Source organism: Pyxicephalus adspersus, chromosome 4 (genome assembly GCF_032062135.1).
Source record: "Pyxicephalus adspersus chromosome 4, UCB_Pads_2.0, whole genome shotgun sequence".
NCBI classification, from domain to species: domain Eukaryota; kingdom Metazoa; phylum Chordata; class Amphibia; order Anura; family Pyxicephalidae; genus Pyxicephalus; species Pyxicephalus adspersus.
In genome coordinates, this window is record NC_092861.1 from 135,295,261 (window position 1) to 135,308,286 (window position 13,026).

Below are 13,026 nucleotides of genomic sequence, written 5' to 3' on the forward strand. Positions count from 1 at the left end.
AAAAAAAAACAATGCAGCCTTTAAATCTTGGGACCAGCAAGCTACAAAGTAATAGAAATTTGTTTTGGGTTTGGATACATTTTAATAAATGCTACTATACTTATACTTTAATTTTAAACTTCACTGCGTGTCTCCGTATGCCGTAGGCAGGGGAAGACCCTATGCTGTGCATGGCAGTGGTGCGCATTGAAGATCACTGGATTGAGGATTTTGTACAAATGCCAGATAATTCTCGGCATGTGTACAGAGGTGCCTTGACACCATTCATCAGTCTGCCAGGGTGGATTGGTGCCATGTGTAACGGTTCTGCGTGTACAGCGCTCATTTGTTCACCTGTCCCTGTGGGCTACCCCCTGCAGAGTGGCTGCATTCATTACAGGCCAACTTGTACCGAAAGGTACCGATATTTTTTAGGAAAACCTAAAGCTTTACCCCTGCATTTACCCACATTCACATGTGGAATCTGATGCCCATATCAGTAAAGAAAAAAAAGACACGTTCCAGCTTTCTTTCAGCAGATTGATGAAGCATTCATTTTACAATAAGTATTCAAAAAAAAATAACTATTCTTCCATCTTCACTAAATTCTTGTAATACCTTGAGTATCTTCCACTCATGTAAAACTTTGAAGGCCAAAAAACTGAAAAAGCGTTACATATAGATTTAATGTAAAAACCCTAAAAACAGGGTTTTTATACTTTATTAATTGTCTTATCCAATACAAAATACCCAAAGTCTCAAAGCAACAAGCTACAAAGGGTAAATATGACTTCTTAAGGGCTCTTGCCGATCTGCAGAAAGCTAAACAAAAATAAAATCAATATAGTTTTACAGACCCATTTTTCAAAAGCTTCTAAAAACCAATTTACATGGAGAGTTGTCAGTTAGAGTTTAAGACTGAATCATCGAATACACATGGCTCAGAACACAAACATGAAGAAGCAAAAGAATGTGTTTGATATATAAAAATACTAAATTCAAGTCGCCTTAATGTCACATTAAGCATCTAACAACAGAGCAAACTAAATAATACACTAACTTCACAATATAAAAATCTGTATTTATGGCAAATCAAAAAATCAATTTTCCCGTCTAGTCTGTTTGTTCCAAAAATGAACGGATTATTGTTAAAGCTGAACTTCAGGCAAACTGCTTGATACGCGCATCAAAATATTGTTTATACAAACATAGGTGCAAAAGCCAATCTCCTATATTATACTGTAGTTAGTAGTTCAGCTACTATGTTATGTTTTATGCTGGTATAATGTAATATTCTTTCCTGTGAATCTAAATAGTTATGATGTGATTTTTTTTTTTCAAATAAAGTTTTTAGCCATGTGCCCATTGTGACCTTTTCTGCTAAAAGACATGCAGCAATTCTCTAATAATACATAAATGGGGGATATTTTACCCAATTTTTATTTCTGTTCATCTAATGCTGAAATTTGAACATCTTTGGCACACAGCCCAGCCCTGTCTAGAAGGGCAAGAACCTTGACTATTTGTAACACTTACAGGTGTCTTCCCCATCCCCAGTCTATAATTGGCCAGTGAAAAAAAGATAAAAAAGCAGACAGGTGAGCTCTTCTGCCTTCTACTCCTATCAGCATGCCTCTTGTTATGCCTCACAATAATTTGATCTTTGCGATTTAAATCTTGAATTTAATAAATACATTTAAAGATGAAAGCTCCACCTTTAAAACTTGTGGATTAGGCAGGGCATTACTGCAGAAAGGGACAGACAATGTTCCTTCTGCAAAAACCATTCTTACTTGCCACATCAATCCGGTGAACTGTCAAAAACACTGAACTGCGCATCAGGATTGCCGAATTCAGAATAGTATTCTCGGATTGGTGGATGAACAATGAGATTATCTTGTTTAATGTTGAGTTTTCTATAGATAAATGCTGGTTTAGGTATCAACACAGCATCCCCACCAATACTTATATGTGACAATATGCACACCAGACTCTACTTATACCCTCCTAAACTCATCGCTTCAGAAAGTTATTCTGAAGGGATTACACTTTACCGAGTCTGCCATTGTAGTGGTGATGTAAGCAAAAGGGTTCATTATCGGATGAAATATTTTCCCAGCCAACAAAAGCACTGATAATTCTTAAACTGCTGAAAGCATTTGGAGCTGCATGATGAAAATAGGAGATCTCCTTTCAGAAGACTTTTTTAATAGGTGTAACCGGTATAAAGAATTGGCAATTTAATTAAAGATGGTGGATATGAAGAAGTATGTGCAATGGTAATAATTATTAGAACCCCATATTAGACAACACCCAGATCAATTGCCTCAAGGCCCTTTGGAAGATAAACCTCACCAAGAATTTTAGCTTAGATGGGGAATACCATCTAAAAAAAAAAAAAAAAAAAAATTATAATATATATATATACACACACACATATAAATAAACACACAATTTTTTTTCAGGTATGCTACAGGCTCTCCCATATTCCCACCTTAATGCTAATATACCATGACCCATGTTGTTAAGGAGGCTCTCCTTTTACATTAATACAATTTACATCACTTCTGTGTTTAAAGGTGAACTAAACAGTCCATCTATCAGAGTAAAGTGTCCCAGCTCATCAGATGATGCTACATTGTAAAAATTACGATGACATTATGAAGAGATTTTCTAAAAGAGGTTACAACCTCACAAGCTGTAACAAAGGCTGATGTTAATGACACTGCAAGCCTTGATCTATAGAACGTGGAAAATGATTACCCTTTATTTATTGGCTAATATAGACCTCAATCACAATTTGATTAGGTACTTCGTTGTTAAACAATGAAACATAGGGCATCATTCACCCAACTTGCCTAAGAATATAGATTCATAGAAAGAGAGATAGCAAAGAAAAACTATTAACTATAAAGGTCCAGTCAAGCTATTTTTTAGGTGCATGAGATCTTATTAAAAAATCTCCTGTTTTATTTTCCTGATAAGAATTATATATTTAAAAGGGGCAATTGCCTGGAATAATGGCCCCCTTTAACGTTTAACTTATTTATTGTTTTTATACAGCATTTTAACCAACATCCTGCTTTTAAAAACAGTCAATAAACAGCATATAGATTTCTCACAACTAAGGTCGTCAACAAAAAGTTTATTTCTGTATATTAGAACACTGGGCTCCCATAAGTGTTGGATTTCAGGATCTATATGTTAAATAATGGCAGGCTCCCCAGCTTTTCTACATTTGGGAGCAAACATAACTAGTAATTACTAACAAAGAATTAATGAGATTTACTCATTTTAAAAAGAATAGCACTTATATTGCAGCAAAAAATATGCTAAGAGACAAAACTGTGACCTGTAACACACTTCCACTCACACTCCACACTGTTTTATACACAGCATTTCAATGGCAGTAACACCCTGCATTTGTAATCAAGTAACAATCATCACTGGATCAGACAATCCGATTAAACTTTTTCTTGTGAATAAAACCATCTAATAAAATTTGGGAAAGGTGAGAATTTTTTCTTGTAAATGTGTTACATTTTTTAGGAGGCTGTATAGTGGTATATGGCATTTATTATGGTTAGGAGTAAAAAAAACAAAATTAACAGACCCGTTTTGTCACAGATTTGATGTACTCACTGTCTTATCAAGGTGATAACAGGCCAATACGTAGAAAGGGATGATAGATTGGTGTAAGGCCTTGTATATAAGAGAAGATCCAGCGCCACTAACTGGTTAACTAGTTAACCAAACCAATCTGTTCTTTGTTTGTTTCACACTCTAAAGATAAAAAACAATGCACATGGGTACAATATCCTACCCTTTGGATTTTTTTCCCCCCCCAAAAGAAAAGGTTCATGGATTTTTGATTTGAGCCAAGTTTTCGGAAAGGTGGTCAGAACAAACAGCAAACCATATCATAGATAAACATAGACAGGCACAGACAAACTGATCTTATAAAATGTATTTGACCCTGATTTATGAAAGCTCTCTAAGGCTGGAAAGAATACACTTTCATCAATGAAGCTGGGTGATCCAGCAAACCTGAAATGGATCTGGTCCAGGATTCAAAACATTTGCTAGCAAATAGCAAATGATTTTTAAAAATCCATTTAAATGTTTTCCGGAACACCCAGCTACATTTCTGAAAGTGTATTCTCTCCAGCCTTGGAGAGCTTTATTAAATCAGGCCCTTTGCCTCAAGCAGGTGGTGCATTGACTACAGAAAAAGTTTTTAGGTCAATGAACAGAATATGTAAGGACAAGCCAAGCACAAAAGTCCATGACAAGGGTAGCTCAGACTTTCTATCCCGTCCTTCACCACCACCATCAGAACCTCCGCCTCCCCTCGACCCCCCACCTGCTTACCAACCACTCCTCCACCATTAAATACCCAGACACCAATCCTGGATTTAATTTGGCTGGCAAGCAGCCGTTTAATTAAACACCATTAAATAAATTAACCATTCAAGTACAAATAAATAAATACATTTACACTTTTAATATGCAAGCATACATTACCATAACATTCCATTATTATTACTGAACCGGGATTATATAATGCAAACATATTACATTGAATGTAACCTATTTAACCAACAACCTAATTCCTCCCTTTTATTATTACCTAACCATAACAATATCCATAATGCTATCAAACTCTATACTCCCGGTTATACACCCAAACAACCAGGCTGCAGGTCTCAGTAGGCAAAATCCGCACCCAACAGGTTTTTAATTCTTCCAACATCTCCATCTTGGCCCTTAGGCCCCCCAGCACCACCTCAGGAGCCATAATTATCTGTTCACCATAAAGGAGAGACCCCACCAAAGAGTATCCCCCGGCCAAATTCCACCACTTTACTAATGCACTGGATCCTTGCCTTCCAAGACCCCAACCGCTAAAATTAACCACACTTTCAAATTAAAATTATAACTATAAAAGGGGTGGGTGGGAAACTTTTTCTTACAAAAGAGGGCCTTTCACTTCCATCCAGCCCCTTTTAACTCATCCTATTCCTAATGCTCTCCTACCCCACTTTTATTAACCCTTAACACCCCTGGGCTAGGCCTCCCACCCCTGTCATGTGGCCCTATGCCTACAGGCCTCTCTAACAATTTGCAATAATGGTTTAAGGTAATGTTTCATAACCAGGGTTCCTCCTGAGGTTGCTAGGAGTTCTGACTCAATTTTCACCTTAAAAGTTAGTTTGGGTGACACCAATGATCTTTTTGGCTATCTGTAAGTGTGACTTTCTTCTCCCTGACCACCCTGCCAATGTACCATAGGTTGTGGATATAGTAATCATAGCAAGGGTTGCAATCATAGCAAGACCTGAAAGTTATTTTAAGGCTGTGTACAGAAACTACAGAAACAACTCTAGCATCCAAACGCATTGTCACCAGATCTTCAGACCTTGCTTAGTTCCAACAAACTGAACAATACTCACAAAGTAATCATTAAAGGTATGCCATAATTAATAAATTATTTATTCCCACCACAGGGGATTCAAAAGAGTATGACTGTGCTTTTTATACACCAAAACCTATTCCAATGGCCTTATGACTAAGTACTGGTAATAATACAATGGGTCAAGGTGCAGTTGTGCTTTTTCATATGGCCTTATGACTAAATACTGGAAATTTGAAATGGGTCAAGGTGCAGTCGTGCTTCTTTGCTCCTTATCTGTGTTGGGATGTGAATAAAGCACTTGCTGAATATGACATGCCGGATGACTATTTTTGAGATAAAAAAAACCCACAATCTGAATGTCCAGTAGTCTTCTTATATTTTCCTGATTAATGTGCTGCAGACCTAAGTAACAACCAGCAGATGGTGAAGACACAGAGCTAGTCATTACAAATTAGCAGAAGCATGCAGCTCTGTCCCAGGTTTGAGTAAGATACCATGTGCTAGTAAGACACCTAATGTAAAATTCTTGTGTTGGGACAACTGTAAATCTTTTACTAAGCATTGCCGAGTCCATAGCTCTTTAGAATACCAGTTTGGTCTTAATCTACCCTCTGATACTGTAAGGAACACATAGGATTCATGGGATCCTTTATGAATAGTAACCCAGTGCTACATTCAGTGTTTGAAAAACAGAATGGAGAAATAAAATGCATAAAAAGCTAAACCTCACGACAACTCACCTTTTCAGATAAATTTGTGGTCTTGTTTTCCAGTGGTATATTTTTATTCCCATTGTCAGCTTCGTCATCCAGCAATATCAGCTCCATGACATTATCAGAAACCTGGGATTTTAATAGGCTTGAGCATTCATTTTCTATCTGTCCTTGAACTGTCTGAGCCATGTTTAAGTTATTCTGCAAAGATTCAGAGTTATCAGCCAAGGTTAATTCTGTCTGCTTGGGACTAAACAGCAGTGGTGGCATATCATTACAATTTTTTTCTTTTAAACCATTCAGTGGATGATTAAGCACATTACTTACAAGTTGCTGCTTCTGCATTTCAACATTCTGCTGAATAAATGGTCCTCCATTAGCATTTCCACAAATATTATCCAAAGTGTTTTCTACCGCAGTTGTTTTGACAGCCTCAGTAAACCTGTTTGTTTGAGTCACGTGTGGCTGCTGCCAGTTGGGTCCACCTTGAATATTTCCACCAAATTGGGTGTTTGTGGCTGGTCTCGGAGGACGGTTAATGTGCTGAAAGTACTGCTGAACCGGCTGCTGAAGAATTCTTGGTGCTCCAGGGGCTTGAGTTACCATTACTGGCACAGTCACTTTGTAAAGCTGACCTAAGTGAAATAATTCAAACACAAAACATTTCATAGATACAAATCATGGAGGAATAAATCAGTTGATGAAAAAACATGGTCATTCAGTATTTTTAGGTAGTCCACTGACGTTATTTTTTGGGCACCACCGGTGAACCTACCCTGACCAACTGAAGCAACCGCAGATCAAAACACTGCCCCCACAGGCTTGGAGACTTATTTGGCCAAGCAGTGTACTTTAATGTGAGCTTTCAAGTTGTCTTATGCTTAGATGTGGACAATGGACATTGTCAACTATTATTTCAGCATATGCTTCATCAACATGAATGAGACATTCAACGCTGAAGAATCACCTGCAAAGTCACTCCAGCAGTTGCAAACTGAACCAACATTGGCGGGGGTTGATTTTAGAGTGTTCCACAGGTCAGTTAAGTAAAAATCTGAAACCACCAACTTACCAGAAGCAGTTTGCACAGTCATCCCAGCTGGTAGGTGGATTGGATATGTGATACCATGTGGTAAAGTATATGAACTATTTGACCCCGATGAATTCTGGAAAAACAATAAATACATTTATAATTAGGTAAAACCAAAATTAAAGAACAAATAACATTTTCCTACATCTTATTAAATGAAAACTTGTTTAAAAAAAACACTCTTTGTAAATGAAATTGTTCAGCACAGATTATCATTTAATATAGATATATGTGCAACAATTATGTCCACTGGTATCCACAAACAATGCAGTTTGTTTCCACTCAGAATTAGGACAAAAGTATCTGTCCGCTTTTAGATTTTCATTAATGTAAGCAAGTATATTGGTGAATGTGCTCTCTAAAAGGTCATTCCCTAGCTATATAAATACACCAACTATAGAAATGATTCCCCTTGGGAACTAAAAAAGAAATTGCATGATTAGTTAACCACTCTATAATTTAGGGTTGTCTTTTCAACGAACAGATTTCAAACCTTTTTCTGCATTTCTTTATTAGATCAATAATGTAGGGGTAAGAATTCAGCCCACCCCCCGCCAAGGATTTAAATGTAGGATTGCTACTCAATCTAACTTGACCCAAAGTCATCTATTGAGCGGGGATTTTTTTCTGTCTCAGATTGTGGATTTATTTGTTGCACTAAAATAAATCACCACACCTAACAAACTGAAATACATCATAAAGTGGTGGAACCAGACAAGGAAGTAGCAAAACAAATCTGTAGCCCTGCAGAGACAAGACTTTGAATTAAAATCTAGCCATGGACTATGTTAATACAGTTTTAAAGTTCTCTCCATGTTGTTTCCTGCTTGTGTTTAAGTTTTTTTTTTACCAAAGCCAAAAATAATCTTGTAGAACTTTTTTGCCTAATAGGGTGTGCATGTGATTAGAAATCGTATAGAAATGTTTTTTTTTTTTTTTTAAATAAAGATATTGATATGAATGGTTCAAAATTAGACTCTCTCAACTTTTTTTTATGTGGGAGAACCCTTGAAATAAACTGTATAGATTGTTTTTCTGCTATAATTACTATATCAACAGCCCGCAGTACTTTACTTTGCTGGTCAATGGGAAGAATGGTACCTTTAGAGATACTCAAAAAAATCATTGGATTCAGTTAATCTGACCTGACAGGCAAAATTGCCTCGGAACCCCTAGCAACCTCTAGAGGAACTCTAGTTGAGAAACACGGTTCCAAAAAATGTGTTAATAGCTGCCAAGTACTACATAACCCCAAAAAAGAATAAAGAATATTGTTACAGCCATATACTACTTACCATATCTGTTCCTGTAAAATTGGAAACATTTCTATTTCCTTGGAGAACTGAAAGAAAGAAATAATATATTTGCAAAAATAAATAAAAAAAAATCTTAAAAATACACATCCAGGTATTTTTCAATCATGCCTGACCTAGCTCTTTAAGGACAATTACTTAATTAGCTGCTTGACTAACAGAGCATTTTAGATATATTGTTACAAAAAATGCAAAATGGTCCAGCAATCTTTTGAGCTAGAAAAACGGAAACAAACCCTATAATTAGGCTATAAAAATAGTAAATTATAAAATAGGAAAACAGATAGCTGAAAATTAAAGTAGAACTAAACTAGAAAAAAAATTCTCACCTTTCCTTTGATCTCTCAGGAGCTTTTCTGGATTGGGTCCTGTGCTGTCCTCTTATCCACTGGGCTCCACCATCTTTTATCTTCTTCCGGCTTCTACCTATGTTACCTGTCCTTACACCTCGCAAGCAAAAAATTGGATGATGTAGCCTGCTGTAATCTCACTGCGCATGTGTGAGATCTGCTTTTTGTCCCCCACCCCCACTAAAAAAAAAGCACATGTTTGACCTGAAGTATCCACAGAAGAAGCAGCCAGAAGCCACCTTGTTGTGACTTGGATATCCCAGGAGGCCTGGAGCTCCCATTTTGTCTTTATCCCTGTGGCACTTCACCTTTTTTTTCAAGGGGTTTTGTTTTAATTCCCTCATCCCCCCAAAAAAAATGTTGTGGTAGGCCAGCTTTAAATGCTTTGTTCAACAATTTGCAAAATTTATGTGAAAAAAAGAAATGTAAAATGGGAGTTTAAATTAATTTAGGATAGTTCATCAAGATCACACCACACATTTATCAGAAATAAAACAGGACACAGACAATATTAGTGATACCTTTCATTAAAAGAAGAATGGACAATAAATTATTTTATTGTAAAATAATGTGAGGATAAAGATTTAGTTATAAAATGTAAACCAAACTAATGGTGTACTTTGAACGTTTCTCATTTTTTTCAAGTGACTTGTATCTTACCAGAACACAGCTGTTCATATGAACTGTTTTTGCACTTTGCATGAACCCCATAAATCTGCAAAATGTTTGTTCAGTTTGTTTTTTGACTCGACAAAGAGCAAAATGTGCTTTGATGAATTATTGAATGATATTAAAAAGCGTTGCTTAAAACTAATTTATACTATTACGCAGGGCATTAAGCATAACCTCATAACTTCTTTCCAGCTTTTATTCTTACAATTACATCTAAGGCATGGGAGGGGTGATTATTAATATTGAGCAACAAAAAAATCCATCTGCTAAGGATTCATGAGTTTAACAGAAAATAAAAAAAAAAAAATCTGTGAAATTAGGTAATAGGCGCTTTAAGGGCTTTTTGTGTAGGTGGCATGGATTTTAGTAACTGTTGCCAATGCATTTATAGTGAAAATTTTAAAAATGTATTAAAAGAAGCAACCTAAACCCAGAAGAATAAGAATAAATTAATTTTATATATTCTGGGTGAGAGGAAGGAGAGTAGCAGCAGCAGGTGATAATATTGGTAGATGAACTTCCAAAACAAATTAAAAAAATATTAAGATAACTCCCCACCGAACCCCCCAGTACAAATGTCTGAATGCTGATTTTGCTTGAAGACAATATATGGGCAGCTAAAAGCACATAAGCTAAGGTCAACCTTCCTGTACCCAAAGCCAACAGTCTGATACACATTTAGAAGGTGATGTCATTTGCCAGTTGTCAGTGGAGACTGAACAGGAATGTACCAGTATAGCAAAAATGAGTGAATTCAGAATTCTGGTTTAAGACTGCACACTTCATAATCAATGGATTATGGATTAGAGGGCCATGGAACAGCTGAATAAAAAAAAAAATCAATGATTACCTATTAAAAGGGAACTAAAGTAAATTTGTGATCAGGCAGGGCTTTATTGCAGAAAGACCAGACAATGTCCTTTCTGCAGTAAGCATTGTTACCTGCCTGATTGCTTGCTGGAGCAAAATCAATGAGCAAACACTCAATTTGCAATGGTTGTTGGGACACCCAGCAATCCTGGCTTTCTCTGCGGTTGATGGGGCTCATACTGTAATTTTCCCCTGGCCAATTAAGATCGTAACTAGGATGAGAAGAAAGGAGAAGGGAGAACAAGGAGGAAGAAGGAACACCCTGTAACAGAAACAGGGGCAGGTGAATACAGTGGGGTTTAGTTTGGTTTTAATGGCATAAATGAAAAAAAAATAACATAAATTAGCATCTTCTGAGCAGGACTGGCATTTGTAGTTCAGTGTCACTCTCAGAAAAGGTGCGCTTCAATTTGTGATAAACTCCTCTCCTGTAACTAACAATCAGCTCATCCAAAAAGTAAAAAGTCCATGCCTGAAAAAAAATAGGCCTAAAAGTAGCTGGAGACTACATTTTAGAATCTCTATATTATCACACTCATAGGTCATTAAAAAATGTCTGTTGGCTCCTAGATTAAACTAACAAGTGTAATTTCAGATTAACTAAGGTTAGTCTGAAACTGAGGTTCCCAAGCCCCTTAGCACTAGACTTGAATGGGGACCTCTGGTGCTAAATGACTGAACAGCTGAAAAAAGGGAAACCCTGATGACGGCTTAAGTGTCAGAGTTTCCCCTTTCTCAGCCAGTCACAGAGCGGAGCAATCAGCGGAGCTCTGTTCTCCTGACAGCTCCACTCTCCTGGTTGCTCCCGTAGCCCTAGCAATGAGACCAATGTGTTCTTGGATGCAGAACACATGCGAGAGCCCTGCTAGAGCTGTCGGATGGGGGTTATCTGAATTTTCCGATTATCAGAGTTCTGGATAACTGGGGTTTTACTGTAATGCCTGTGTTAAATCCTTAGATGCAAGCGGACATTCTGTGGCACCTGGGTTGCATACTAGTTAGGGCTGCAATGTTGCCCTTAAGAATCCAAAAGGTTTCAGCTTCACTGTTCTGCATTAGGGGTCTGTTCATGCATGAACATTACCATAACATGTGGTAACAAACAAACATACTTGTGACATACTTTGAATGGCTCCCTGGCCTACCTCTACTATGAACTGCAATGCACCCTAGTAATGCATTACACAGTAATGCATGGTTTGCTTTGCAGTGCTGCACTACAATCATACATTAAGGTGTGTTCCAGTCTATCCATTCCATTTATGTTTAATGAAGTATGCTATAGCATGCACCTTATATGTGCGGAAGCTTATTCCAATTAGCCTATATTTTTTATAAACAAGATAATGTGATATTCTTTCAAACATTCTCTTGTGGGAATCAACTACTACCAATGAAACACATGGAGCTAGGAGATTTCCACAAGGAAATGTTTGAAGAAATGTCCAATTCTCTGTTTTATATATAAAGTCCACTGAGTGCATCCCAGAAATCAAAAGAGTGACCATCTGAGCTTTCTCATACACAAATATTTTGTTTGTTACAGATTCTTTTTGACAAAGCTTTGTTTAGATTCTTTTTTAATCCATAATCAACAAATTTGAAGGTAAAAAAAGAGTGCAAAAATAAGCCAACCTGTTGATGTATGAAGAGACTGATGTAAATGCTGTGGTAACTGAAGAACAAACTGCGGTACACTACAATGATCCCTGAAGAATCCCTCTGTAGCTTTCGACTGCATCAATTTGGTTTCCCATAACTGTAAGAGAGAAAATATATCAAAGTGTCTTTGAATGTTTACACGCTTTATTTTTATATAATGCATTTGCGGAGGGCACTTTTAAAAAGCAGTGATGTACTAGAGGGACATGCGTTTAACGTGCCCTGCAGTTTTGCAAGTAACTTTTCCTTTCCATAAGAACAAATGTGTGCATTACAGGGATAGAAATAGTACAGATCCATCTTTCATTCTTTGGGGTACATTGAGCATCACTTTAAAGGAAACCTGTGCTTTGCTGAGGAAAGACAATGTAGCACGTTTCATTTACCCCTGCCTAGAAGGGACATTACAGAAGGGCAGTCCATGTATTTGATTCCATTCCCCCAAGCGATCTGTTCAATTTACCAAAATAGGAAATACACACAATCCTACAAACTGACTGTGTATTTTATTTACAATTAAATATAGTTATCTATGTGTACACAGAGGAAATATATAATGGATGCCCATCTGCCCTTACTTCTAACAATGCTTTGTATTTGGTTTGCAGTTTCCTTTTTAGGTTGTACATTTTCACAGTTTTTTTTTTCTACACTTTTGAATTTATCATCTGAATCATTATGGTAAAGTCCTCCAGTAAACCATTTTTCATTTTTTTAAAAATAACACTTTACAGGACTTCTCAGGCACCACTTAATATAATTTAATTTCTTCAAACCTCACATCACTTAAAGTAAATATGGTTGGATGTGACTTCATACGCACACTGTAGTTTTTACAGCATAAAACACTTTTGAAAGTCCTCTAGTATACAAAAAGTAGTCCTGTGAAAGAGAGGCAGGGAAATATGCGGAGGGGCTTCATGACAGGCGTGCTCGGACTGCACAGAAAAAGGGGGGGGGG

At 36.9% G+C, this 13,026-nt stretch overlaps 1 protein-coding gene across 1 annotated transcript in view; it reads right to left on the reverse strand.

Moving 5' to 3' along the window:
• GTF2A1L (general transcription factor IIA subunit 1 like) overlaps positions 1-13,026 on the reverse strand; it is a 35,819-nt gene that overhangs the window by 15,580 nt on the left and 7,213 nt on the right. Inside the window, exons 3-7 of the mRNA XM_072410284.1 lie at positions 12,039-12,162; positions 8,494-8,540; positions 7,181-7,274; positions 6,436-6,743; positions 6,136-6,309 (exon numbers count right to left, since the gene is read on the reverse strand). Coding sequence (XP_072266385.1) covers positions 6,136-6,309; positions 6,436-6,743; positions 7,181-7,274; positions 8,494-8,540; positions 12,039-12,162 — 747 coding nt within the window. The remainder of the gene's footprint in view (positions 1-6,135; positions 6,310-6,435; positions 6,744-7,180; positions 7,275-8,493; positions 8,541-12,038; positions 12,163-13,026) is intronic.